The 26,695-nt window shown below is 43.7% G+C and overlaps 1 protein-coding gene and 1 non-coding gene across 5 annotated transcripts; one reads left to right on the top strand and one right to left on the bottom strand.

Annotated features, from left to right (window-relative positions):
- Positions 1–92: 92 nt before the first annotated feature.
- LOC112818205 (uncharacterized) lies at positions 93–5,562 on the bottom strand. Its single transcript, XR_012380472.1, has 2 exons — positions 5,164–5,562; positions 93–3,222 (listed from the first exon to the last, which is right to left on the bottom strand). It is a non-coding gene; the product is annotated as an uncharacterized protein (transcript).
- Positions 2,184–16,981, top strand: LOC141373984 (zinc finger protein 75D-like). 4 transcript variants are annotated; one of them, XM_073899616.1, is made up of 10 exons: positions 2,184–2,303; positions 3,220–3,733; positions 7,140–7,666; positions 8,813–8,978; positions 9,622–9,713; positions 9,979–10,105; positions 11,357–11,448; positions 11,720–11,846; positions 13,514–13,624; positions 13,803–16,981. In XM_073899616.1, exons 3-10 carry the CDS (start codon positions 7,259–7,261, stop codon positions 14,480–14,482), a joined length of 1,803 nt encoding a protein of 600 aa, XP_073755717.1. In that variant the 5' UTR covers positions 2,184–2,303; positions 3,220–3,733; positions 7,140–7,258; the 3' UTR covers positions 14,483–16,981. The 4 variants fall into 4 exon arrangements, with proteins under 4 accessions (XP_073755717.1, XP_073755720.1, XP_073755718.1 ...); XM_073899617.1 differs by lacking the exons at positions 2,184–2,303; positions 3,220–3,733 and adding an exon at positions 5,578–5,690; XM_073899618.1 differs by lacking the exons at positions 2,184–2,303; positions 3,220–3,733 and adding an exon at positions 5,600–6,218.
- The last annotated feature ends 9,714 nt before the right edge of the window (positions 16,982–26,695 follow it).

The raw sequence follows: 26,695 nt of genomic DNA, 5'->3' as shown, positions 1-26,695 counted from the left end.
CCACATCCATTCCACCTTAGATAATCTGGGACAATAACTCTTCGTTATTCAGATCCTTGGCTAAAATATAAATAAAAATGGATTAATGAATGTTTTTATATTCTAAGGAAATTTATTTTTAAGTTGTATGTATTATAAACAATATATAAATGGGCAGTGCTATGCAAAATGAGGTCAGCTGATAAAAATGACAATTCATAACAGGTCTGCATCATACATAACTACAGAAACCTTTAAACACAAAATCTAATTACTAGAAGTTGAAGGCATATTGAAGGAATCCTTCATAACACGAGGCCTAGGTTTCAAAAAACTACCAATCCTAGAATGGATTCTACTCTGGAACTCTTTTTTTATTATTTCTTGTTGCATCTCTTTCAGTGTGAAATGGAACCTCTGAAACTCAGGTGTGGCATCAACAAAGTCAAGTAGGTAGTCCAAACTCTCTCTGACAGCAGGTAACTTAAATTCAGCAGTCTGCTCTTCAGCTCCTCCTCCTTTCTGAACAACTTCCTTTGTAATTCCACTTTTTGTTTTTGCGGGGCTACCCTTTTCTTCATCATCCCTGTTGAACCACACTCTATCATCAGTCAGTGTGGTTTCCAACTCCCCACATTTCTCCAGGATTTCTCTATAATCTCCATCTTGTAAGCCTTGAAGATCATATTCAGGTTCCTTTTTGTAAAGAAGATTTTCCCATGCATTTGCTATAGTTATTTGTTTCACTTCATCCCAACTCTTTGCCCAGTTAAAAATTGCACTTTTTATGTTGTAGATTTTAATCTTGGAAACTCCTTTTTCTCCTTTATCTTGCTCATCATCACTTTCTTCAAAAATTACAAGACTCTCTTCAAGTTGCTTCCACCTATAAAGTCGTTTGCAGCTCAAAATCACACCTTGCTTCATTGGCTGAATCAAGGTTGAAGTGTTATGGGGAAAGAACATGCATTTTATTCGACCATCCTCACTGGTTAGTGATTCGGTGGGAGAGTGAACTGGAGAACTGTCCAGAAGTAACAAGGCCCTGACATCCTCTTCATGGAATCCTAATACATTAAGTTGAAAATGCCTGACCTCGGGAACAAAGTTTTGAAAGAACCATTCTGAAAACAATTCCCTGGTGAACGAAACATCTTTACTAGGCTTATATATCACAGGTAATGTATTTGTGTCCTCTTTCACACTTTGGGGCAGCTTTGATTTTCCAATAATGATTGACTTTAACTTATGAGTTCCATCTGCATTTGCACATAAAAGAGCAGACAACCGTTCTTTGTTTATTTTCCTCCCAGGCAGGCAGATCTCTTTTCTGCTTGCCTGAATGTTTTCTGCCATTGACTTCCAAAAGAGGTCAGTCTCATCCCCACTGTACAGCTGAGCTAGACTCAGTTTCTCCTCTTTGATAAGCATGTAGAGTTTTCGTCGAAATGGTTCAACATTTTCTGAAGCTGAACTTAGGACTTGTTCCCCACAAACTTTTCGATTCCCAATTGCGTGCCTATTTCGAAATCTAAAAAGCCAACCAGTGCTAGCTTTAAAGTCTGTTCGCCCAAAACACTGTGCGAATCTCTCTGCAGCAGCCTGAAGCTCCACACCTCTAACAGGGACGCCAGCTGAGCGTTTCTGCTGGTACCACATGTAGACTGCATCATCCACATCACCATATTTGGCTCCTGTTGTCCTCTTTCTCTTCTCAGCCCCTGCTAACGGCATGTCCTGCTTCAGTACAAAGTCCAAAATCAATTTCTTATTCTTTTTAATGTCATAAAATGTTGACTTACTGATTCCAAATTCATCCATTACACTTTTAAGAGATCGTCCGGATTCAATCCTACTGAGAACCTTCATTTTCTCCTCCAAATTCAATGTTGTGTATTTCCCTCTTTTATTCATAGTGAAGGTGGTTTCAAACAACCAACAGGAGAGAAAGAAGGAAGAGCCTTACTGAATTGGAAAAAATTAAAAGCAAAACAAAAAACTAGCTTAAAGCCCCAAAAGGCACAGGCATTTGTACAGAAGGGTATTGGGCTAAAAGGGATAAAGGCTCATGACTGCAGTGCTAGCCTACAGATGAAGGTCTTAAGAACTCAGAAAGCCACCACTATCAAAGCCCTATCTAGCTGTTGCTCCTGCAAGATAGGGATGACGTGTTCTCAGAACCCTATCCTCCTCCTCCTTTCTTGACAGGTACGGCAGCACTAGGCAGGAATGACAGGAACACCTGCATACTCTCCCTAACTCCACACAGAAACAGACAACAGGAGCAGAGGCAAGATGGGTCCCCAGGAACAAAGCCAAGTGAGGTAAGTCTACATAAAAAGTAGTGCTTGAGAAGGGAGTGTGAAAGCCTCAAAGGCAGAGAGAGAGTAATCTTACGTAGCAGAGATGCAGAGTGGCTTCTCCCCTTCCAAAACGACCTGATTTTACCTCACTGCCAGAAACAAAAGTGGTGCTCATATGTAGTGTTCACTGGGCAGCAGGCCATCCACCTGGATAAAGAGTCCACGCTATCCTAACATTGGGATATCTGGAGAGCTGGCATTCCTGAACAACTGTTTAGTATCTTTACGTGAAAAAGAACGTTAATGGGTTCTGTTGTCCATGTGAAGAAATCTCCCATTTATTACATTCAATGGAGCATTCTCAGTGACGGAGCTTTAACTTCTTATGTTTACCGAGGTAATCTCTAAGTATATAAAAATTTGTTAGTGGTACTTGTCCCACTCTCAGAACTTCTTCCTTGTGTACGTCTGGTATATTCTTAAGTGTTATTTTTCACTGAAGCTTTTCCATATTTCGGAATTACTGAGTTTCAGAGTCATGGCCATTCTTAGAGATCAGTCCAAAAGTTTTAAAAATATTTTATCATAGTTAAACATTTTTAAAAAGATTTGACCTTTCATTTTTTTTGTTCTAAATTTACATTAGGATGTTAAGTAACAGATTTGTTATATTTGAGACTTTATTCGATTTCTCTTCACTGTAGATGTTGCTTAATTTGAAACAATACTCACTTTTTCCCCTGCTTGAAGAAATTTAAAAGATTTCTCTACTAGTGTTTCTGATAATCCTCAGATATTCCTTGCCGGTCCTCCTGGTGATGCCCAATGCCATTCCATGTCCTTACAAATGTCCTACTCTAGATTAATTTCATTGTTTTCATTCCAGACATACAAACTCATGGGAAGTAACAAAAACTGCAACTTCTATCCATTTCAGGTGCTATGAAGAAAGAAAAGTATGTCAGCGAAATGAGGAAAATGGCATTTCACTTATTTTTTCCTCTCCTATACTGCAGAGCCTGATTGGCTTTCATTCATTCCTCAACTACAAAGAATTATCCCAAGCTTCTCATCTAGAAACCCAAAAGAGTCCAGGCTGCTAGTTTTCCTCTAACATTTGTTGCTAGAAATGCCAACTGGTTTGTGGAACACTAAGAAGATGGTGAAAGAATATGATCATGAATAGGGTGTGGAGCAAATACAGACTAAGATTAAGCAACTCTGAAAAAGGCAGTCATAACTAAGGGAATTACTCACTGATAACTAATATAAATGGAAAAAGAAAAAAGCAAGAATTGGTTAGTCAGTAGCAGCACTGTTAACTCCAGCCGGTCATGCAGCAAAGCCATTCAGCTGCTACTGCAGTTGTGTGGTAACTCAGAATAAAGTGCAGGTCTTTGCTGTCATCACTTCCCAACTGTACATTTCATCATTTTTCAAGCAATGCTCAGGTATGGGAACGTAATTTCAAAAGGGAAGTCTGGGGGGATGTTGGTGGGTTCCACAGCAAGGGAAAGGAACTCTGGCACAGACTTCAAACTATGAAAAATCATTACTGTCCCTCATTCACTATTCACCAGTTTGTGCCTTGTGTCTGCTTACTTCTGTTTACTGGCCCTCATTCACTATCCACCAGTTTGTTCCTCCTTCTTGTTTTCACGGGGTCTCTTTTCCCACTTTTTCTCCCCCCAACCATCTCTGCACTCATGTTATGAATCAGGCCCTCCAGTACCATGCAAGGGCACCACTGACAGAAGTTCATTTGTTCAGTTTAGTAAGTTCCAAGTATATGCTCAGCCTTGGGCCTAATGGTGCGGATCTCAATGCTAAGAGCACTACTCTCCTCTGGTTCTGGAAGCCTGGAAAGAATTGCTTTTGAAGAAACTTAAGTCTCAACCTGACTCGGATTCCAAGGAAATGAACCCGCTCTGAAACCTATTCAAGTGTCTTAGGCAGCTGCTTATTCTTATCTCCCGTGTTTAATCCTTTGAGAAAGGATCAGAGAAGCATAACAGGATTCCACCTAAAAGCAAAAGTAATATAATGGCCTGGTACTGGTCTCCCATTTTCATTCCCACCTTCACCCTACTTCCAGATGAACTGCGCTGGAAAGAAGCTCCCTCAGAAAGCCTCCCGCGATGCTCCAGGATTTACTTTTATTAAACGCAGTCTCTTCACTGCCATGCAACGCACCCCGTGACAGGGCTACTAGAACTTATTTTCTCACTGTTAAGTCTTCCACCAAATGTAGCCCGATCACACTTAGTGAAAACGTATGACGTATCTTCTCACACCCCAATCTTTTCCAGCTTTCCCTCTGCGTGGATGTGGCCCCACTCCGTGGTGCGGACACGTCGGGTTCAAGGTCTTTGACCATTTCCCCAACCATAAGTCAACTTTGACTTCCTTGGACTCCCGCAGCGCTCAGCCTAGGCCTCCCGCGCTCTTCCTAACCTGTGTAACTACTGATGGTCACGAAAACGCCCCCGTCCTTTGGCCAGATTCCTTGCAGCAAAGACTGCCCTGTGCACTCCAGCCCTGCCCGCACGTAGCCGACCTAATAAGTAACCCGTTGCCTGGCGAAGGCTGACGCTAGGAGAGCCCTGATGATCAGGAGACGCCGACAACCCGAAATGCCCGGATCCTAAGAAGTAGGGTTCACGAACTCTGGCAGAGACTGCAGGCGACACAAGATGGGAAGGGGGTTCCCATCATCCAGGGAGCATGCCGTGGCGGACGGAGCGGGAGCCAAGACTGCAGGGGACCTAAATCCCATAGTAGGGGCCGCGGCCCGTCGCTCGTGGGACCCGGGCCGAGCCGCGCCTCCATGTCCCTGTCAAGGACACTACAAATGGGACTCGTCTCAGCGGCTGAAACCTACCTCACCAGGAAAACGTGATCGCTGTGAGGGACGCGCGGCCCAGAGGAGGGAACAAGCCCTCGGGGGCCGCCGATCCTGACCGGGACGCAAACACCAGGAAGACCGAGGGCTCCGCGCGCGCAGGGGCGGCCACCCTCGCCGGGCGGGGCTCGGGGGATCAGGCGCAGCCGGCCGCCGGAAAGCCACGCACGCAGGCACCAGCCGGACGCGCAGCGCCTCCCGGAGCGGGGACGCGAGGCGGCGATAGCCGCTGGCCGAGCCGCACGCAGGCCCCTCTAGGCCGCGGCGGGAAACGGGACACTCGGTAGCATTAACTCTTTCCGGCCACCAGGGCAGCACCCGGAGGAAGGCCGCTGTCCCTCCGCGAGGCCTCGGCCCGCGGAGCGGCTGCTCGAAGCCCCTCCCCGGAAGGGCGTCAGCCCGCTTCCGTCCGAAGCCCGGTGTTGGATGGGGCCCGGGTAGCGACGCGGGCCTGAGGGACGGTGCTGAGGACGGTCCTGCGCGGGGCGGAGGGCGGCGGCCTGCAGGTGAGCGGGTGGCAGGGGGAGCGGCGTCGGCCCTGGAGGTCCCAAGGGACCTCAGCCGCCATTGTCCGCGGACCGCGGTGTTTCCGGGCCGGTCGGCGCAGCCTGACGGCGGAACCATTTCTGGAAGCCCCGCCGTCAGGCTCCGGAGGCCATCCTGTTGTCCGCCTTTGCGCAGACGGCGTCGGGGCCTCGCTGGCCGGTGTTGCCGCGCGCCGGGGACCCAGGCGGTGCAGCCTCGGAGACGTCGGCCTTTGCTGGTACCCAAGCACGGCAAGCGTCCCGGTGCCCGCTGAGCTTGCTGGGCAGCCGGCGGCCGGCCATTTGGGAATACCGTGGCATCCTGGTCGACTTTGGGTGCCGTTCCTGCCGGCTCACGGCCGGGAAAGCGAGGTCCCGGGACTCTCCTCAGTCTCGCCTCGAGGTCTAAATGAGCGTCGAAGAAAGGGAAGGTGGGCCGAAGGGTCACCCTCAACATCACCAACTCTCCTCCTCTCCTCCTTTGCGACTTGGCCTGTGGATAAACGTTTTGTAAGCGAAGATCAGCTGTGATTTTTCTGGGTCAAGTAAAGAGATTTAAAAACACAGGAATGGATCTTGTGCACGGTGCCCTTTATGCTTCTTGCAGGGAAGTGTCAAACAAGAGTGTTGAGCATCTAGTTACTTAATCCGGGGATGCTGTCTGAGAAGAATAGGACCGCTTTTTCCCTAATTACTTTGCTCCTTCTCTGGTCTCACTTCTGTGTCCCCCCTCTCCTGCCAGTATTCGTACAGTGGAAAGGAGACTCTGGAACGTTCCACGCACTGAGGGCTTCCGTCTTCACAAGAGGATGAAGGGTCAGAGAAGTTGGACCCCCTTACTAGAGACAGAAGACTGGGATGACACGTTAAAATTTAAGAGGAACTCAGAATATTCTCCTGATGTCCCTTGGTATGGGGAAGTTGGCATAGGAAGCACAGCAATGAAGTCTTTGGATAATCCCCAGGCTCCTTGCCTCCAGAGGGTGTAAATGTTCTCACTGTCTAACCTTTCTTGACTCATTATTTTTGCAAAGGCCAAGTCCTCAGTGGGCATTTTTCTATCAATGAGCTGTGCCTTATTTCAAGTGGATAATAGAAGAAGAAAGGGTCTGGCAGTGGATTCTTTAAAAGGAGAGCAGGGGCACCTGGGTGGCTCAGTCGGTTATGTGGCTGCCTCGGGCCAGGTCATGATTTCAGGTCTGAGGTCGAGGCCCGTGTCAGGCTCCCTCCTCATCGGGGAGTCTGTTTCTCCCTCTGTCCTTCCCCCTGCTCTTTCTCTTTCCCTTACAAATAAATAAATAAACTCTTTTTAAAAGAAAATAAAAGGAAAGCAAGGCAGGATTTTTCTGTTCATTTTTCTCCTGTTATGAGTAGTGCGTAGTAAAGTTCATGTGACTTTCTTACTGATGTGCACTTTTTTTCTGCTTTCAGTGTTTTAGGAAGAAGATCCTTTTATTGATTTTGTTCCAGAGCTGACTGGGTCTTATTTGCCAAAGGTGGTGCTGGTGGAGTATCCAACAAAGGAGTAAAACTGTTCTTGCAGCAGAATAATGATGGTAGATCTGAAGGTGGCTGATTGTTTGAACCCTCAGATCAGGGTTCTGTGGGAGACCAAGGGGCCTGTGATAGCGAGTTCCAGTCACAATAAGAGATATACCGCACAAACGGACAGTCTCAGTCCTGAAAGCTGTCGCCAGCACTTCCGGAATTTCTGCTATCATGAAGCAGCAGGACCCCGTGAAATTGTTGGACAACTTCAGGAATTATGTCGTCAGTGGCTGAGACCAGAGCTCCACTCAAAAGAGCAGATCTTGGAACTGCTTGTGCTAGAACAGTTTGTGACCATTCTACCCAGGGACACCCAGAGCCGGATAAGGAAGGACCATCTACAGAGCATTGAGGAGGCTGTGGTCCTGGTAGAACACTTGCAGAGGGAATCTGGTCACACGAGGAATGGGGTGAGAAGAAAGATTCCTGGTACCTGCCATGAAATAGAATGAAGGAGGATATGGGGTGGGAGCAGTTAATTGAGAAATATGGTGAATTAGTTCACTGTTCTGTTGGAGGACATTGAAGGCAGGACCAGAAACCACAAACCTACAGCAGTAGTCCACAGGTTTTGCAGATCCTTGGCAGATACTTTCCTGGCCTTTGAGAAAGATTGCTTCTGTACTCTTTAGAGTCAGACTGAATTGAGGGTAGTAAGCCTACTTTGGCTTGTACAAGGACATGGGTTTTGAGCTCCAAATGAATAAAAGGCAGTAAGGAGTTGGAGAGGAAGGGGAAGAGTTGAAAAAGGGAGAACACTTAAAATGAAAGTTGAGTGGAGATAGTAAAGAGAAGGAAAACCCAAATAATGGGGGAAGAATGCAGAGGGAGAGAAAAGTAGGCAGAAGAAAGGGAAACAGATTTGAAAATCCTAGCAGAGTAGCGGAGAGAAGGCGAGGGATAGTCTCATCTGACTCAGGTGAGAGCCTCCACAGTGCTCTCAGTGGTTGGTCCTTGGCTCTACTGGTTAGTGGGGAGCACGTCCTTAGTCAGGTGGCAGAACACCAACTGGCTTCAGGCCTACTGGGAAGAAACAGGGCAGGCATATGTTTAATGCCAAAAAATTTTGGAGGTAGGTTTGAGCCACACTTTCTTCCATTTCATCCCTGTTCTGTGAAAACCTTCCCTGGCCATGGGGATAATATGGTTGAGGAGACAACTTCATTTATTCAACTCTTTGACCTTTTGAGAAAATGAGAAGACAAAAACACTAGGGAGGAATCTGAGTCAAAGAGAAAGACTGTCAAAGTAGCATGAGAACAGGTGGCGTATGTAGTCCTGCTAGTGATCTGAGCTGGTCTTTATGCAGAGGGGTTGGGCCTGCTGTGTCAGAGTACTAGCAGTAGCCACATTTTTTCCCTTTTACCCTAATATTTCAACGTTTTGTGGGTAGCTGTCTGGAAAATTGGTGGCCTGATATTTCTTTAAGTCTTTTTGTCATTTCCTTTAGTGTCACACACTTCCCACCATCTGGACTGTTCACTATTTCCTCCTTTTACATTCAACCCCAAAACCAAAAGTAATTTTTGTGGTAACAAGATGGGGATTATTTCTAGGTTGCAGTCCAAGAGCTGGGAAAGGAGGCAGTGCTCTTGGGAGAAACAGCAGAATCCCAGCCAGTGGGAATGGCCCAGGATGAAGAATTCTGGAATACATACCAGGGTCTGCAAGAACAACTGAGCAGGAATATTCATAAAGAAACTGAGCCTGTATGTGAGAGGGGTAAGGCACATCATAATTCCCTTCTATTGGGAGCTGTTAGAGGAATTTGTTCAGCCAGAACATTGTGAGCATTTTCTGGGTGCCTGGCTATGTGGATGGTCAAATGCAGCCATGTTATCAATTATGATGTCCCCTAGGTGGCAGTAGAGCACCAACTGTGGGTAAAGCTGGGCGTTGGCCTAGGGTACAGAAACGTTCCACCTACAGAACCCTGGTAATAACCCCATGAACTTTGTTCCTTAGAAAGCACTAGAAGAATGTGAACACACTTCTGTACCAGGAGAAAAATAATAAATGATTAAAAACAACAACAATTACATCTCCTGTCGTACACTGGATATCCTGAGTACTTCATTTTCGAGTACGTTGAATTTTTGCCTTAGAACAGTTTACATCATGAGGGGAAAATAAGAAGTTTGTCTTTCATTTATTCACTCATGAAAACTGGGGAACCTATTTTAGTGACCAGTAGATACTTGGCTCTTGTGTATGATGACAAGACCCACTTCAGGGAACCACACACACTCGCAAGGGTGTCCCGACTCTACCCAAAGAATTGGGATCATCTCTGTTTTAGAAATGAGCTAAGGATGTTTATAGACAGAAGTGAGAGAGATTTCCTCTGGCTCTTTTCCACTTACAGCTGTGCCTGCTCAACAGATCCTAGCATTTCCTGTGCAGACAAACACTAAAGACTGGACAGTGGCACCCGAGCTCATCTTGCCTGAGTCCCAGGTGAGCTGTGCAGTCCAGATATTGACGGCTGCCTTTCCCTGCTCCCCAGGACCCATACTGCCCAGCTCACAGCTCCAGTGTTCTGCCTGGGGAACTGGGCACCTCCTAGGCTGTTGATGATCCCAAGCTTCTTTTCTTTTTGCCTTCTCACTTTAAAAAAAAAAAAAAAGTGCCATTCCTTGAATGCCCAGGGTCTACCATGGGCCAGATGGTAGGGCTGCTTCTGTAGTGCAAGTACTGAGCTGAAGCCCATTGTCTTCTTTAGAGCTTGTTGACATTTGAAGAAGTGGCCATGTATTTTTCCCAGGAAGAATGGGAGTTACTGGATCCCACTCAGAAGGCCCTCTACAATGATGTAATGCGGGAAAACTATGAGACTGTCATCTCTCTAGGTAAAGAATCTCCCTCGCATTGGGTAGAAGTTGAGTAATCTGTCATGTTCTCTGTTTACTGGGAATGTATTCCTCTGAGAGGCTGTGTTCCGATAACAGGTTGTTTCTCAGCTAGGTGGTGTGTGGACAGGGGAGAGGTGTATCCAGATCACCTGGGGAGCTTTTTTCAAGTGTACATGCTCATTCTTTATGCTAAATTCTTTTTTTTTTTTTTAAGATTTTATTTATTTATTTGACAGAGACACAGCGAGAGAGAGAACACAAGCAGGGGGAGTGGGAGAGGGAGAAGCAGGCTTCCCGCCAAGCAGGGAGCCCTGAGCCGAAGGCAGACACTTAACGACTGAGCCACCCAGGCGCCCCTATGCTAAAATTCTTGATCCCTCCCTCCCCCCTCCTCCAAATCTCTTCTTTCACCTTTCCCATCTCCATAAAGAGCAGCACCACTCACCCAGTATTTCAGGCCAGATAATTTGCAGTCATTCTTTACTCTGATCTTGCTCTCCTACCCCAATCCTAATCCTCCTCTTAGCTCCACATTCACGGTATAGCCTGAGTCCAACCATGTCTCATCCTCTTGAATTGTTAGCATCTTGTTCTAATCCAGGGGAGTGTGTAACCAGGCTCACCTCAGTACTTTCTAACTGGCGCCTTCTGCCACCACTCTAAGCCTGTCACAATCTACTCACCATGCAACAGCCAAGGTTTTTTAAAACCCTGATTTGATCATGATATCATCCTTTTTAAAATCTTACAATGACTTCTCATTCAGAATAAAATCATTTCTCACTGAGGTACCCAGGAGCATCCAAGATCTGGCCCCTATTGATCTGCCGCTTGTGCCCTTGTTCAGTCCTCCTTATACATGAGATATTGCTGTTTCTTGAACTCACCAAGTTAATTTTTTGCTTTACCGTTCCCATCCTTGGCGCACTGGACAGAGTTCTGCAATTTTAAACGCATCTAATTTTTCCCCAACTTTGAACAATTTATGATACATGAGGTGAAAAAAAATTCCTTTTATTGCTTTCACTCATGAAACCAAGGACCATCAACTGTGGAACCTGTTGTAGAGGCTAGTAAATGCTCAGTTCCTCTTTATGATGAGAAGGCCACTTCTTGGTAACATGTAACGGTTTTAAAAGTGTTCCATTTCTGCAGGAAGAATCGGGATTATCAGTACTTTAGAAATAAGCTAAGGATGTTTATAATCAGCAGCAAGAGAAATTTCCTCTGGCTCTTTTCCACCCACAGCTGTGCCTGCTCACCAGATCCTAGCCTTTCCTGAGCAGATAATCACCAAAGACTGGACAGTGGCACCTGAGCTCGTCTTGCCCGAGTCCCAGGTGAGCTGTGCAATCCAGCTATTGAGAGCTGTCTTTCCCTGCTACCTATAACCCACATTGCCCTGCAGGTGCTCACATGTGCCAATGTTCTCTCTAGGAACTAGGCATCTCCTACTCTGTTGCTGATCCTTTTGCCTCCTTCTTTTCTCTCTCCTCACTTAAAAAATTATCTGCTATTCATTCGGCCTGGCCTGCCATGTAGTTCATGGGCTAGACGGTAGGGCTGCTTCTGTAGTGCAAGTACTGAGCTGAAGCCCATTGTCTTCTTTAGAGCTTGTTGACATTTGAAGAAGTGGCCATGTATTTTTCCCAGGAAGAATGGGAGTTACTGGATCCCACTCAGGAGGCCCTCTACAATGATGTAATGCGGGAAAACTATGAGACTGTCATCTCTCTAGGTAAAGAATCTCCCTCTCCCATTGGGTAGAAGTTGAGTAATCTGTCATGTTCTCTGCTTACTGGGAATGTAGTCCTCTGAGAGGTTGTGTTCCAATAACGGGTTGCTTCTCAACTAGATGGTGTGTGGACAGGGGAAAGGTGTATCCAGATCACCTGGGGAGCTTTGTCCAGGTGCACACTCCATATGCTATGTAGATTTCTTGATTTATTTTTTTCTCCTTCCCCAACTCTGTTCTCATAGACCCCTTTTCTCAGTAAAGAGCATTCACCCAGTAGCTAAGAGGAAGGAACGTACAGTCATCCCTTACTGAGATCTTGCTGTCCTACCCCATTGTAATGCATCACTGTCCTTTTGGTTCCACCTTCACAGTGTAGCCTGAGTGCAGCCATGTCTCATCTCCTTGTGCTGTTAGCGTCCTGGCTTAAGCCAGCAGCATGTCTAAGCAGAATGAGCTGGGTACTTTCTGACTGGTGCCCTGCCACACTCTGTTTTCCACACAGCAGCCAGACGCTTTTAAAAACTGGTCAAATCATGACATTTCCCATTTCAAATCTTATGATGACTTCTCATCACATTCAGAGTAAAATCCACACCTTACTGAAGTGCTTAGGGTCCTCCAGGGTCTGACCCTACTCACCACCCTGCCCTCATCTGCTGCCACTTGTGCCCCTGCTCAGTCCTCTTGAGCCTCACTGATGTGTCTGTTTCTTGAACTTGCCATGGTCATTTCTACTTTGCCCTTTCCTCTACCTGGCACAGTTTTCTGCCACATGGCAAAACTCACTTTTACATTCCTGCTGCAATATCAGTTTTTCAAAGAGGCCTTCTGTACTACCTCATCTAAAATAGCTTCAGAGAAGCAGAGTCTTAAATGCTGAGTTAACCTGCCTTAGTTTTCTTCAAAATATTTACTACGTGCTGACCATTTTGTTTATTTATTGCGGTTTGGTTGTCTCGTCCCACCGGAAGGTGAGATCCCATGAGATCAGGGTGCTTTGACTTAATCACCACTATATCATTAGCCCAAAGAGAGTTCCTGGCACATTATAGCCAGTCGGTACATCCTGATTGAATGACTGAGTGATGACTACTTCCCCAACTTGGCGATATATATTTAGAAAATTTTCATTAAGTAATTCTAGTCTGTTTCTTCCACCTGGACAAAACCAGTGACTTAAGGAGTGTAAGAAATCTTTTCTAGTCCAGTATGTGTTGCTCAAGAGCTAAGTAAGAAGTCACTGTTATCATGATAGGAATCACTGGTACATAGGACATGCAGCCCACTGACCTTCACCTTGCTCTGCTAGACTTGGGCTAATCCTAAGGAATTAATAGGACTAACCTGTATTCCCTGCAGACTCGGGTTTGGTTCCACCTTGTTGAAATATAGGGTAATCTTGGTGGCAGAAGAGGGGCAGTGTAGATGGATTCCCATGCCCTTTATCCTCTACATGGGTCCAGCTTAGGTTTATTTCTCTGTCTCCACGTTGTGTATCCACCCACAAATGCAGTATAGTATAAACCTGAAACCAGATAGGAGAGTCTACCCATTTGACCATTTGGGTGTCATACTGTAAACGGTCCTTTGCTCTTCCTGAAATAGTGTGGAGTCGGTGGACAGTTGTTGAGTTGCCAATCCTTGACTCCTTTTTTTCCATTTCACAGCATTATTTGTGCTCCCCAAACCTAAAGTGATCTCCTATCTAGAGCAAGGGGAAGACCCATGGGTTCAAGGGCCCTTGGAGTTGAAGAATAGTCCTGGAGAGCTGCCTTCAGGTAAATATATACCATGGGAAGAGTACAAATGCGCCTTTGATAGCAAGCTTTACAGAGACTTGACATTTCAAATTCTGCTTATCTATATTTTGTGAATCAGTGATCATTGGATTTTCTCTCCATTCCTGTACTTTTGCTTTGCCATACAGTTGGCTGATTGTTATGTTTATTCCCACAGGGTTAAAGGTCAAAACTGACAATGAAAACCATCAGCCTGTGTGTCTTTCTGACTTAGAAATACAAGCACCGGAAGACATAGTATCAAAAAAGACCCGAGTGAAAGTTCCCCAGAAAACAACAGGCAAAGAAAATCATGGTGATATACACAGGATGGGGAAATGGCACCGAGATTTTCCCGTGAAGAAAAGAAAGAAACTTTCAACTTGGAAACAAGAGCTGCTAAAACTTATGGATCTTCACAAGAAAGCTCATGCTGGAGAGAAGCCATTTAAATGCCAGGAATGTGGGAAAAGCTTCAAAGTTAGCTCTGACCTTATTAAGCACCAAAGAATTCACACTGAAGAGAAACCATATAAATGTCAACAGTGTGATAAGAGGTTTAGATGGAGTTCAGATCTTAATAAGCACTTAACAACACACCAAGGAATAAAACCATATAAATGTTCCTGGTGTGGGAAAAGCTTCAGTCAAAATACAAATCTACATACGCACCAAAGAACTCACACTGGAGAGAAGCCCTTTACATGTCAGGAATGTGGGAAAAAATTCAGTCAGAACTCCCACCTTATTAAACATCGGAGAACCCACACAGGTGAGCAGCCATATACTTGTAGCGTATGCAGGAGAAACTTCAGCAGGAGGTCAAGTCTTCTTAGACACCAGAAACTCCACCGCTGAATGGAAGTTTATTCCAGTGTCCTCATTCTGAAGAAATTCACAAAGTAGAGGTCGACCCTGAGATTTATGAAAAAATACAAAATTATGAAGCATAAATAAGTTTTCATCAGAGGAAAATTTGGTGATATAAACATATTTCACAGGAAGGAATCAAGGTTGACTCTGCAGGGATCTCTGTAAGTAGTTTTGTACTACTTACATTTTTACACGTAACCTTTGGGGAATTCCTTAGCAAGAAAAGTGCTGAAAGAACATTCTCAGTAAGGGAAACATTTTTGCAGTTGTACCTGGCAAAATAGCAAATTCAGCTTTAAATGGCAGATGCATACATGAATCAGTCTTCTCTAATCACAGAGGGTAAATACTGTTGGCTTTGCATTGAATTCCCAGCCACTTTTAAACACATTGATAGAAACATTTGTAGCCTGGTCTTCCAAAAGAAAAAGCAATAACCTGCATGTTTAATTGGATACCATTGCCTTTAAGGTAGTAGGCTTACCAATTTCAAGAGCCCTGTGACACAAAAATGAAGTCTGTTGTCAAATTTTCAAAGAACCAAATTGGATTTTCTTCCTCTCCCTTGTCATTGGACACTGTTCCCACTGTTGGACATCATTTGAGTTCATTCTTGAACATTTTAGCAACTTTAGCTCTTGAATCCTTTTAGCACCATTTTTACTGTGATGAAATGCTATTCACCACTAGGGAATCTGCCAGATAAACTAATAATGCACTATCTTATACCTCATTGGTGGTGTTTGAAAAAGATAAACATCTCTAATGAGATCATCTGAAAACGGGTTGGAATGTTTAGCCATGGATTATGTATTACATGTAATTAATTTTCTGCAATAAAAGAAACTAGTCCCTTATAATCTCAGTATGATAAAAGATAAAAGATAGCACTTTCTTGAGGCCTAAAAGAAAATTAATGGAAGTTCAGGTGAACTTCTCACTTTTTATATGCTTTTTTGTTTGGCTTTGTTTATTTTTAAGAAAAAGGGCAGAGTTTAGGAACTGGAGTGTGTGCTGCAGGCAGGATGTGGTTCACTGAGTGTGGCAGAAGACTGGATTCCCAAGAGGAAAGGTTTGGGAACTGATGTTGACTGGTGGACAAGGATGGGTGAATCTGCATTCATGTTGGTTGTCTTACACTGTTAACTATTACTAAGCAGGCGGGGTCTACCTGTCTCTGTTTTGTACGCAGCATTTAACAACAGCCTTAGCTGATAAGTGATATAGATGGCTGAACATCTCTCTGGGCTGTGGATCTTCTTAGAACTCCTACCTACAGCAGTGACATATGTTCCTGTTAGAGCTTTTAGGTTGTATCAAGAAGGGGGGTGAAGGGGGTTAAATGATTTCTCCCAAATACCTTATAAACGATGAAGTTAAGGCTCAGATACGGGACTTGATTCAAGACCCTATTGCTAGTGGGTCCATTCGCTGCCAGCTAGCTGCATCAGGGAGGCCTGAAGGCAGGGCTAGGAGGATATGTATGTTATCCCTGCGGGACCAGGTTGGATGACATTGTGTTGTATTTACTTCTAACTTATAAAACATTCTTGTGGCTTGATTGGTTCCCAAAACACTTAGGTTGCCATGTGTTCTGTGAAAGAGAGAAAACTGTTTCAACTCAGGGTTATTCTAGGGACTAGGGGGATTGATGAATGAAAAGCACCTCACAGCCTGGCCAGTGGTAGATGCTCAGTCAATGTGCATTTGCTTCCCTTTCCCCTATTCCCCAGTGATATGCTGGGCAGACTGACTGCAGTAAGGAAGCAGTTGTGTTTATGGCTATTTTCAGCTCCTTTCAGGAGTTGTGCACTGCTGGTGGTGATGTTGCTCAGTTGATTTGATCCTTGGCCTCAGTACTTTATGGTGTAAGTCACCTGAGCTGTGGATATGGTGCTCTCAGCAGGATTTTGTTTTCTTCCCCAAGATGAACAATACCAAGTATTATTTCTTAGGCACAGCCAACTTTAAAGCTTTCGTCTGCATAGCTTTTATCCATCACCCTCATCCTTAGGCTTCGGGTACTGTCTCATCCCCGGATACATGTGGACATCTTCCTGGTGCTACATTCATTCAGTTTCATGGGGGCCTCTTACGTGCCCAGGCACTGTTTGGTCTAGACTGAGAATATAGTAGTGAACAAAAGAGCTAAAGATAGACCCTCACAGGACTTATACTCTAGTGAAGAGTATAAAGAAGACTGGTTATAGTTTTCTGCTCCTTGCAGTTTAGGGTCATGAGATAGTTGAAGGTAACGGGTTGTGAGCAGAAGCCCCACTTCTGCGCTGAAGACTGTTTGTGCAAAACTCTGGGGTGTCCTTCCTACCTCAGTCATGGAAGTCCAGCAGAAACTGGGGCCACAAGGTCAAAGTAGTCTGGAATGCTGAGCGCCGCCCCCCACATGGAGAGCAGTTGTCCTGGAAATTTGCCCAGACCTGTGATGGACTTTTGGGAATGAGAAATAAACTTCTGTTAAACTATTGAGATATTGGTGTCATGTGTTTCTGCAGCATAACCTGGCCTGTCTACATAGACACAGCTATTCTACTAGAGCTCTGGAACCCTTTCTGTGTCAGTCCACGTGGACTTTGGCCCTCAGAAGAGATCTGCCGTCCTGAAGATGCTCCACTGAGCTCATGTAACACTGATAGGCACACTGAGGAGCTTACAATACTAGGTGATAGGAAAGAAGGACAGATTTTTTTTACCTGAGACAAGTCTGGGTTGGTTAGTTTTTCAAGTGGACAAAGCAACCATCCCTCCATCTCTGGCTTCATTCCCCTTCCCTTGCTCTCCTTTCCTCTGTGCTCCACTGCTTTTATACCTAAAGATGTGTTTCTGTTGATCAGTGGGCTACAGAGAGGGTAGGGGTTACCTTTTTTCCTCCTGTGAGTGCAGTAGACTTTAAGCATTCATTTGGTAACTACCTCTCTCATACCTTCTGCAAGTTGGCCTCAGAAACAGGACATAGGGCAGAAGCAGATTTGTTCTGATCAGTGTAGAGAGGAAGGGGACTGCCCTCTTGGACTAAGAGGTGGTAGTTGGGAGGAAGGTCATGCAGGAAAGCAGGAGCAGGACATTGCAGTTGAGGAGTGAGAAGCCTCTGTTGGGAATGTCTGCATAGCCAAGAACCAGCAGTACAATGTTCCACAACTCATGCTTGGAAATTTTGGGGTGGACATGTGGACATTGGAAGAAGCAGTTTCTGTACCCTGTCAAAGGGGTCAGAGCAGACTACCAAAAATGCAACATAAAATCAAAATCTATTTAGGCTTGGTTTCTTTTTTGTTAAAGATATTATTTCAGAGAGAGAGAGTGCGAGAGTGCAAGCATGAGCGGCGGAAGGAGCTGAGGGAGAAGCAGACTCCCCGCTGAGCAGGGAGCAGGGAGCCCGATGTGGGGCCGGATCCCAGGACCCTGGGATCATGACCTGAGCCGAAGGTAGACGCTTAACCTACTGAGCCACTCAGGCGCCCCTATTTAGGCTTTGGTTTAGAGATGAAGTGCAACACACAACCTTAGGTTTAGCCTGAAACGTTCGTATTAAAGTTCTCAGAAATGTCTTTTATAACCAAATGATTCTAGGACAAACCAGAAGGTGCTTCATTTCAGGTGATTCAGATAACAGCCTTACAGTGGCTCCAAGCTTGGTTCCAAGAACTGGAACAGTGAGCAGCGTAACCCTGAAATCCTCTCAGCAGTGTGCTAAGTGGCCACAGTGTAGGGACTGTGCCAGACCCAGAGTTCTCCCCACCCTTAAGCAGACTGTGTCTGGAACCTCAAGCTGATCTTGAGACCCTCCACTGTCTTAGCTGGAGGGGAAGCAGAGGAGGAGAGCTTGGAATCAAACTAAAAGTGCTAGGGTTGATCAACTTTTGGAACCGTGAGAAGAGTGTCTAATTTGCCTGGAGAGCTTGAGAGCAGGAATGCTAAGCAGCCTTTTCGATCCAGCTGGACAGTTGGGATAACACAGAAGGTCTGAATTCCTTAAAGGATTTTCTAAACATTCATTTGAGTCACTCCACAGACAGGAGTTTACTGACCACCCTCTGCATTTCCTGGCCGGTCGCACTCAATGTAATGGGTCAAGGCTGCCCGTTACTTTCCTCTCTGGGTTTTACCTTCTGTTGCTTAGAGTGGATTCTTTGCTGAAGGGCTCACATTGCTTCTGTGGGTTCTCACCTGAACGGAGTCTCTGGAGTGCTCTCAAGTAGGAAGGTTGAGCCTTTGTTCACACTTTGTGTTTCCAGGGTTGTTTGCAAAACGTATTTGGACAAAAGTGTATTGTTGTTACTAAATCTTGTCCACGCTTGTCACCTTTGTCATTTCTTTCTTGTGTGGGTTTAGTGGGGAGCAAGGCTGGAGTACTCTTGAAGCGTCTGCCGTGTGGCTTATGTGCAGCTTTCCCTTCATGTGTGAATTCCCCAGTGGGCAGTGGTACCGGGCTATTGTGAAATGTTTTCTGCAGTGCAACGTTTTTGAGGCTTTTCTCCTGTGACCCACCCGACCCACCACATCTGAGAACGCCTGCACTTCACTTTAAAGCAGTCACCCTATCTCTCATGAGAGGGATCAAGCATGCTGAGTTTCAGATTTAGCAAAACTGTCAGAATCGCTTCTCACTTCCAACACAGCAGGACGATGACTTTGGAGTTGCACTGATCGTGACACTAACACAAAAGTTAGTGTGTGGCTCAGTTGGTTATGCCTCTGACTCTTGATTTTGGCTCAGATCAAGATCTTGGGGTTGTGAGATAGATCCCCGGGTCAGGCTCCACATTGGGCATGGAGCCTGCTTAAGATTCTCTCTCTCTCCCTCAGCCCCTGCCCCCTTCCTCTAAAAAAATCAAAAACAACATTAAGCTTTATAGTATTTGGATACTCTGCACCTTTAAGTGAAAACTTAAGAATGCTTACTTTTGAATTTTTTAAACCAATGGATGGGTTTCCAGAATCATAATTTTCACACTAAGAATTTGTCCATTTTGTGTATAAAACAACAACAGTGTCAAAGCATTTGAAGAAAGAAAGAGTGAAGGATCTTTAATATTCACAAATATAAAAAATATGCTTCAGTTTAGAAAGAATTTCTTAGATTAAAAAAATTATTAGCTTAAGGAATAATGGCTTACAGGGATGAGTTCAGAAAGCATGCTTAAATGTTTCCTTCATCTTTTATGGTGAGGGAGCATTAGCCAGCATCATAGCTACTTGTCCTCCTTAAAGGAAAAAACTTGTATTTCCATTCTTATTTTTTTTAGTTAAATGGCACTTCTACGGTATCATTTTTACAATCTCTCCAGTGTTCCTATTCTAAGATTCAGGGATAAAATCCCTCTTCCCTTGATCAAATACCTTAATCTTTCTGACTGGAGACATTTTCACTTTATTTCTCCTCTGACTTCATCCTTCTAAACTAAGCTTGTTTTGTGGTTTACTTTCCCCACTACCTCAATGTTATTCTACACTGAAAACCCTATTTCCCATTCTGATCAAGTCCTCAGGAAATAGTAAGTTAGAAATTCCATGCAAGATAGGCACAAACTGACCTCTCAACAGTATCACTCTCAACCATCTTCCAAAAAAATTAAACACTTAAAACACATCTAGTCCTCTCTACGAGGATAAAAATTTTAGGAGTATACTTGTTTTTGTTTTTTTTTTTAATTTTCATTTTTCTTTATTGCTCAGGCTACAAAGAATACTGAGAACACAAAGTCACAAATGGGGAGTGCTTGCAACTCAGGACCAATTTTCGTGATAGGAGGCAGCCAATCCCAATTCCTGACGCGATAGCTAATCCACAAATTACTACTTGTGGAGTATTGTGAAATTAGGGGAAGAATCGGCAGAAAACCAGGCAAAAGTGGGCAATTACAACATCTGGGATTGTCTTTCAGAAGCCAGTCTTGGCTGCTTTTCTCAATACCCTGAACAATTCAGGAGGGAGGAGACTGACTGACTGCTTTGGGACATGAAAGCATCACGGGGATCATCCTAAACATCAGATGGCACATGTGTTCATATTCCATTCCCAGTAGTGAATCACTTTGTCAGTGACACAAAGTCAAAAACTGGGAAAGAAGCAATTAAATATGAGGCAAGCTCTTTGACATGAAGGGCTTTGAAGTTCTATTTCCAGAATTCCAGAAGAAAAAGTGTGTTTGGTGTCTTACTCAGTTGGAAATTTGAAAAATGAAAAAAACAACCGGACCGATTTTAAGTTTCAGGAACCTAAGTAAATGAAAGATGCCCAGGATATAAATATGCTAGTCTGGTGAGTGGATTTAAATGAATTTAAGGGCACACCATATAGAGCCTTTCGTAGAGTGTATCTAGAACCATAATGTGCCTCATAATGTAGTGAAGTCTGTATGAATACCTGAATCAAAGGACCAAATTTTGAACCTGCCGGTGCAGGGAGTCAATTATTTTCCTGTCTTCACAGCCCTGAGGTTCAATTCCATTGCCATGGTTAGGAGATGTTGCAATAAAGCAGTTGGTGAGAAATAGGAATTGAAAAGTGAGTTTGGCTTGGTGAGCTTATGCTCTAGCATATGGGCTCTAAATTACAGAATGATTTGCAAGCTCCATTAAACATTTGGTGAAGAGGTCCAGTTTATTTGACTATATCACCCATAGCTAACTTTATTACTACTTACCATGTGTTAGGTAATTATCTAACCTCTTTATCAGAATCAATTCATTTAGTCCTCACAACAACCTATACTGTTCCCATTTTAAGATGAGCACATTGGAGCACAGGAGGAAACTTGCTCAAGAGTACATAGTGGAGGCCTGGGAATCAAACCCAAATACTCTTGACTGTGAAGGTTGTGCTTTTTTCAAAAAACAGTTTTTCTTTTTTGAAATAATGAAGTTACAGAAAAATGGAAAGCATAATACAAAGGACTTTTCCTCTGAATCATTTGAGAGTACACTGACAACTTGATACTCTGTCCTCCAAATATCGTGTGTATCTCCAAAAAACAGGAACATTCCCCTATGGGACCACAATATAGCCATCAAAATTACTAAATGAACATTAACACATGATAGCTAATCCTCAAACTCCATTCAGCCTTTGCCAGTTGTCCCAGTAAAGTCTTTCATAGCAAGAAGATTTTGTTAAGATTTATACATGCATTTAGTTGTCACATCTCATTTTTTAATATCTTCTTTTTAAATAATCTGTACACCCAACATGGGGATCGAACTCCCAACTCACAGTCGCATGCTCTTCTGACTGAACCAACCAGGTGCCCTGTCACATCATTGTCAGTCTGACATGGTTCCTCAGTCTTTTGTTGGCATTCATAATTCTGACACTTTGAAGATCATTAGCCAGTTATTTTATTGAACATCCCTCAGTTTGGGCTTTATGCTTCCTCTTAATTCGATTCAAGTCTTGCCTCTCTGGCAGGAATACCACAGCAGTGATGTTGCCTTCTCATTGTATCCTATCAGGTATTGCTATGGACTAAATCGTGTCATTCCCCCCTCCCCCCAATTCGTTGAAACCCTAGTCCCCAGTGTGATTATATTTGAAGATATGGCCTTTAGGAGTTAATTAGGGTTAGGTAGGCACCTAATACAATAAAATTGGTTACCTTATAAAAAGGGGAAGAAAAGGAGAGCTCTTTCTCCACACCCACTCAAAGAAAATGCCATGTGTGAACAAAGTGTTCATCTGCAAGCCAGGAAAGAGCTCTCACGGTAAACTGAATCCTCCCACAACATTTATCTTTGATTTTCCAGCCTATAGAAACATGGGAAAATACTTACCTGTTGAAGTTACCCATTCTATGGTATTTTGTTATGGCAGCCTGAGAAGACAAAGACAGGTGATATATATTTCAATTTGTCCCATTGTTAATGATATTACTTGGATCACTAAGTGAAGGTGGCGTCTCCTAGGCTTTTCCTGTATTTTATCTATTTTTATTTATTTTCTAATTAATAACTTTAATGGGGAAGTAATTTGAAACTAGGTAAATATCCTGTTACTAACGAGACTCAGTTTATTCATTTACATGTTACAGAATCAAGGTTTCCTAATTTATCCAGTGGTTTATAATCTGTTACTATTGTCTGCTATTTGATCATTGAGAGCCTATTCAAACTTTTGTTTTTTCTGACTTTTCCCTATATTCTTTCAGCACTTTTTTGCTTTCTGGCACCACAGGATATTCCATGCTCATCTTGTATTATCCCTGCCCCAGCCCAACCATTTCTCTCAAATGGTATTTAGAAGCCCCTTTCTGGACACCAAGTGTCTCTATTACTACTGGTAAGGTAATATACATCTCAAAGACAGTATAATATTAACTTCTTTTTTCTGGTGGGAGAAGTAGGAGATCGAGACAAGGAGAGTGAAGACATTAAATTTAAAAAAGGAGGCTTTTAATATAGAAGATGCTCAGATGCCATAAACATGATGTCAGGCAAAAACTAAAAAGACAGTCAGTGAGTGAACCCCTGTAAAAGCCATGTCCAATAATGAGAAGGGAATACTACCTGATTTTGATTTTAGTTTTCTGTGCTACATTTCCATTATTCTCAGGCACCAGGGAAGCCTCATATGAATCCTATTTTGAAAAACAAAACAAGAGTACTGTGCCCCAAGCTTTGCATGCAGCGAGAAGCAGACAAGAAAGAGTGGAAGCAGTGTGGAGAAACAGTTAACAAAGGGCCAATTGTGAAAGGTGGAAAGACTCAGAGCTGTACAGAGAACAAAATGACAAATGACAACCAGGAAAGTGAAGGCATTCCTAGAGAATCTGAGAAATACTTGAGGTCTAAATTTCTAATTGTAAGAAACAATATGTTAATCATCTATCAAAATATACCAAATTTCATTAGGAATCAGGGATTCAAATTAACGCCACAATGAAATATTATCTTATTCCTTCTGATTGGTAGTAATTTAAAAGACTGACAATACCAAGAGATGACAATGATATGAAACACCAGGAACTTTTATTTATTTATTTTTAAGATTTTATTTATTTATTTGAGAGAGAGAGAGCAGGGAGGAGGGGCAGAGGGAGAGGGAGAAGCCGTCTCCCCGCTGAACAAGGAGCCTGATGCGGGGCTGGATCCCAGGACCCTGGGATAATGACCTGAGCCGAAGGCAGACACTTAACTGACTGAGCCACCCAGGTGCCCCCAAACACCAGGAACTTTTAAATACTGCCTGCGGTATTTGGCATTATTTACTAAGGTTGAGGATGTGCATACCAATGACTTCTTTCCCTGTGGCATACCCTGGAGAAAGTCTTTTATTTTTTAAATTTTTTTAAAAGATTTTATTTATTTATTTGACAGAGCGAGAAAGCACAAGGAGAGGGAGAAGCAGGATCCCCACCAAACAGGGAGCCCAAAACGCAGAGCTTGATCCCAGGACCTTAGGATCATGACCCGAGCCGAAGGCAGACACTTAACAATCTAAGCCACCCAGGCGCCCCAAAAGTCTTTTAAAAATACATCTATTTGGGTGCCTGGGTGGCTTAGTCGTTAAGCGCCTGCCTTTGGCTCGGGTCATGATCCCAGGGTCCTGGGATCAAGCCCTGCATCGGGCTCCCTGTTTGGCGGGAAGCCTGCTTCTCCCTCTCCCACTCCCCCTGTTTGTGTTCCCTCTCTCACTGTGTCTCTCTCTGTCAAATAAATAAATAATATCTTTTTAAAAAATACATCTATTTACATATACAATAATGTTCACAACAGCATTGTTTGTAATAGAAGACCAAAATAGCCCAAATGTTCACTAACAGAAGAATAGATGAATGAATATGGTAGTCATACAGTGGAATACTATACAGCAATAAAAATAACATAGAGCTACATGCATCAACGTGGATGTGTATCACAAATGAGATGTCTAGTGAAAAGTTGCAGAAAAATGTGAAACAAAAACATCCTACAGCCATGCAAGAAGAAGCCTCATGTCATTATTTGGATAATAAAAAATATGGTAATCCCAGAAAGCTAGGAAACTTGGAGACATACACAAATATGCCATAAGATTATAGTTGATTTTTACTTTTTTCCTTTTTTTTGTCCTGGCCCTCAGCTCCTCTGAGAGCATTCTCTTAGCAGTGATAACCTTGGCCACACATTGTCATCTGTTGGCCTTCCACCATGCTGTGGTCAAGCAGTGATACAACTGCTTAAAGTTGGCAACTCCAGCCCTGCATAATGTTTTTAAGAACTCCCTAGTTCAGATGCCTGCCACATTACAGCTGTCTCTCTGTAAAAAGCAGAGGGACAGTTGACCACTTCCTTTATGAGGTGCCTGCCTAGATAAGGTACATGTGGCCATAAACGTTTCAAAAGTTCAATGTCTTTGTGACCACAGTCATCTTCCTACATCTTCCTACAATCATATATCCTTTCTCCATGGGATTGGTCCTTGTGTCCTTGTTAACTATATCTACATTACAGAAGTTGGCCAAGGATCTACTAAGCCACGGACAGAGAAAAGCAAAGGCTTAGGAACCCAAGGGTCCCACCTGGTGGTGCAGGAATTCTCTTTGGGATAGTTACCTCTGACTAAATCTCACCTAGAATAGCTACTTCCTTGGTCAGACCAATTTCCTTATCTTTATCCTGTTCTTAACATAGTTACACCCATACTCCGCTCTTTCATCCACTGCCTAAGGAACAAGGACCTTAAGGGTGCACTAAAGAAGATTTTAGGAGGCTGAGGAGACATGTAACTAGGGTTACAGAGAAGCACTGCTCTGCCATTGTCCCCCCCCCCCCAAATCAGACTCTTATGTCTCTCCTTCCTGTTAGTGTAGTGGTCCAGTTACACTGCCCTGTGAATAGAGAGGCATCAAGAAACCTTAAAAAGTTCATGACACTAGGAGCCAAGAGCCTTGGGCAATTTGGTATACTGTGCAAATGAGAAATGGTAACCAATGGATCTGATCTCTCCAGCACTCCCTTTCATCATATGTAAAATGAATAGAATAGCCAGCAGGAACATGGTAAGGATCAAATAGATAACGTATGTGGGAGTGTTTAGTGAAAACCGTTCACGTTATTTTTAATCAAAGTGGAATGTTTTCCAAGGGAGGTTTATTAGTCTATTTCATATCCCACCTCCCTCTGTTTATATCTTGATGGAGGGCTACTCCTTCGGTGTGTAACTAGTGTCTTCATAAATGATGAATGGATAAAGGGGCCAGAAAACACTGACAGATCACTATTCTTACCCTCACACTCAACATCCCAATCCATCAGCTCCCTCTTCAAAACAAATCCAGAATATCCCAATCTAGAATAATACAAAAACATACGTGAAAATTAGGAAAGTGTTTTGCTGTACATCAAAGAAGAAATGATTGAGGATTGAATATATTCTGGTACATGACTAAACGCAGAAGCTTTAACAAAAAATGAAGTCATTATACTGAAACAGAAAAAAATCAAGGTAAATAGGCAAAATTGCATATGAAGGTACAAAAAGATATACACACAAGTAACAGTTACTTCCTCTGTAAAGAGAGTGCAGCTTGGGAAATAGGAATCGAGAGAATTCCTTTTAATGTGAGAATGATTTGCGGTACTCACGGAATTTTAAAAAAAAGGAAACGGAATTAAACACTGAATTGGAAGCGAGTTCTAGCCCTACTTCTGTCATGGCAGTCACTTAAAAACGGTCTTGGTTTCTCCTTCTGGAGGATGAAAAATGTAATACTACTGACTTCATAGGATTGTTGTCAGGATTACGTAGTATGGACGTGTTTACAACTGTGCCTAGCACACCAACAGCGTGCCGGTCTGACTACTGTCGCTGTCACATCCGTAAAACCCTCTGAGCAACACCAGGGTTGGAAAGAGAACCCATTCAAGTCAAGAAGCACCTGGTCAAGAGAAGAGCAGTAACCAATAGGAAAGAGTTAACAAACGCCAGGGCACCTGGGTGGCTCAGTCGTTAAGCGTCTGCCTTCAGCTCAGGTCATGATCCCGGGGTCCTGGGATCGAGTCCCACGTCGGGCTCCCTGCTCGGCGGGAAGCCTGCTTCTCCCTCTCCCACTCCCCCTGCTTGTGTTCCTGCTCTCACTGTCTCTCTCTGTCAAATAAATAAATAAAATTCACGACGCCAAGAAGATCCTGTCGATTCATTGGTTCTGAGGGCTGTCGATTAGCGAAGGAAGAAACCGGGGAAACAAGTCCTTTTTTTTTTTTTTT

Source organism: Callorhinus ursinus, unplaced genomic scaffold, assembly GCF_003265705.2.
Source record: "Callorhinus ursinus isolate GAN/ISIS: 27379988/994484 unplaced genomic scaffold, GSC_fseal_2.0 scaffold13, whole genome shotgun sequence".
Classification (NCBI taxonomy): domain Eukaryota; kingdom Metazoa; phylum Chordata; class Mammalia; order Carnivora; family Otariidae; genus Callorhinus; species Callorhinus ursinus.
The sequence above is the reverse complement of the archived record's forward strand: the minus strand, read 5'-3'. Positions and strand labels throughout refer to the sequence as shown.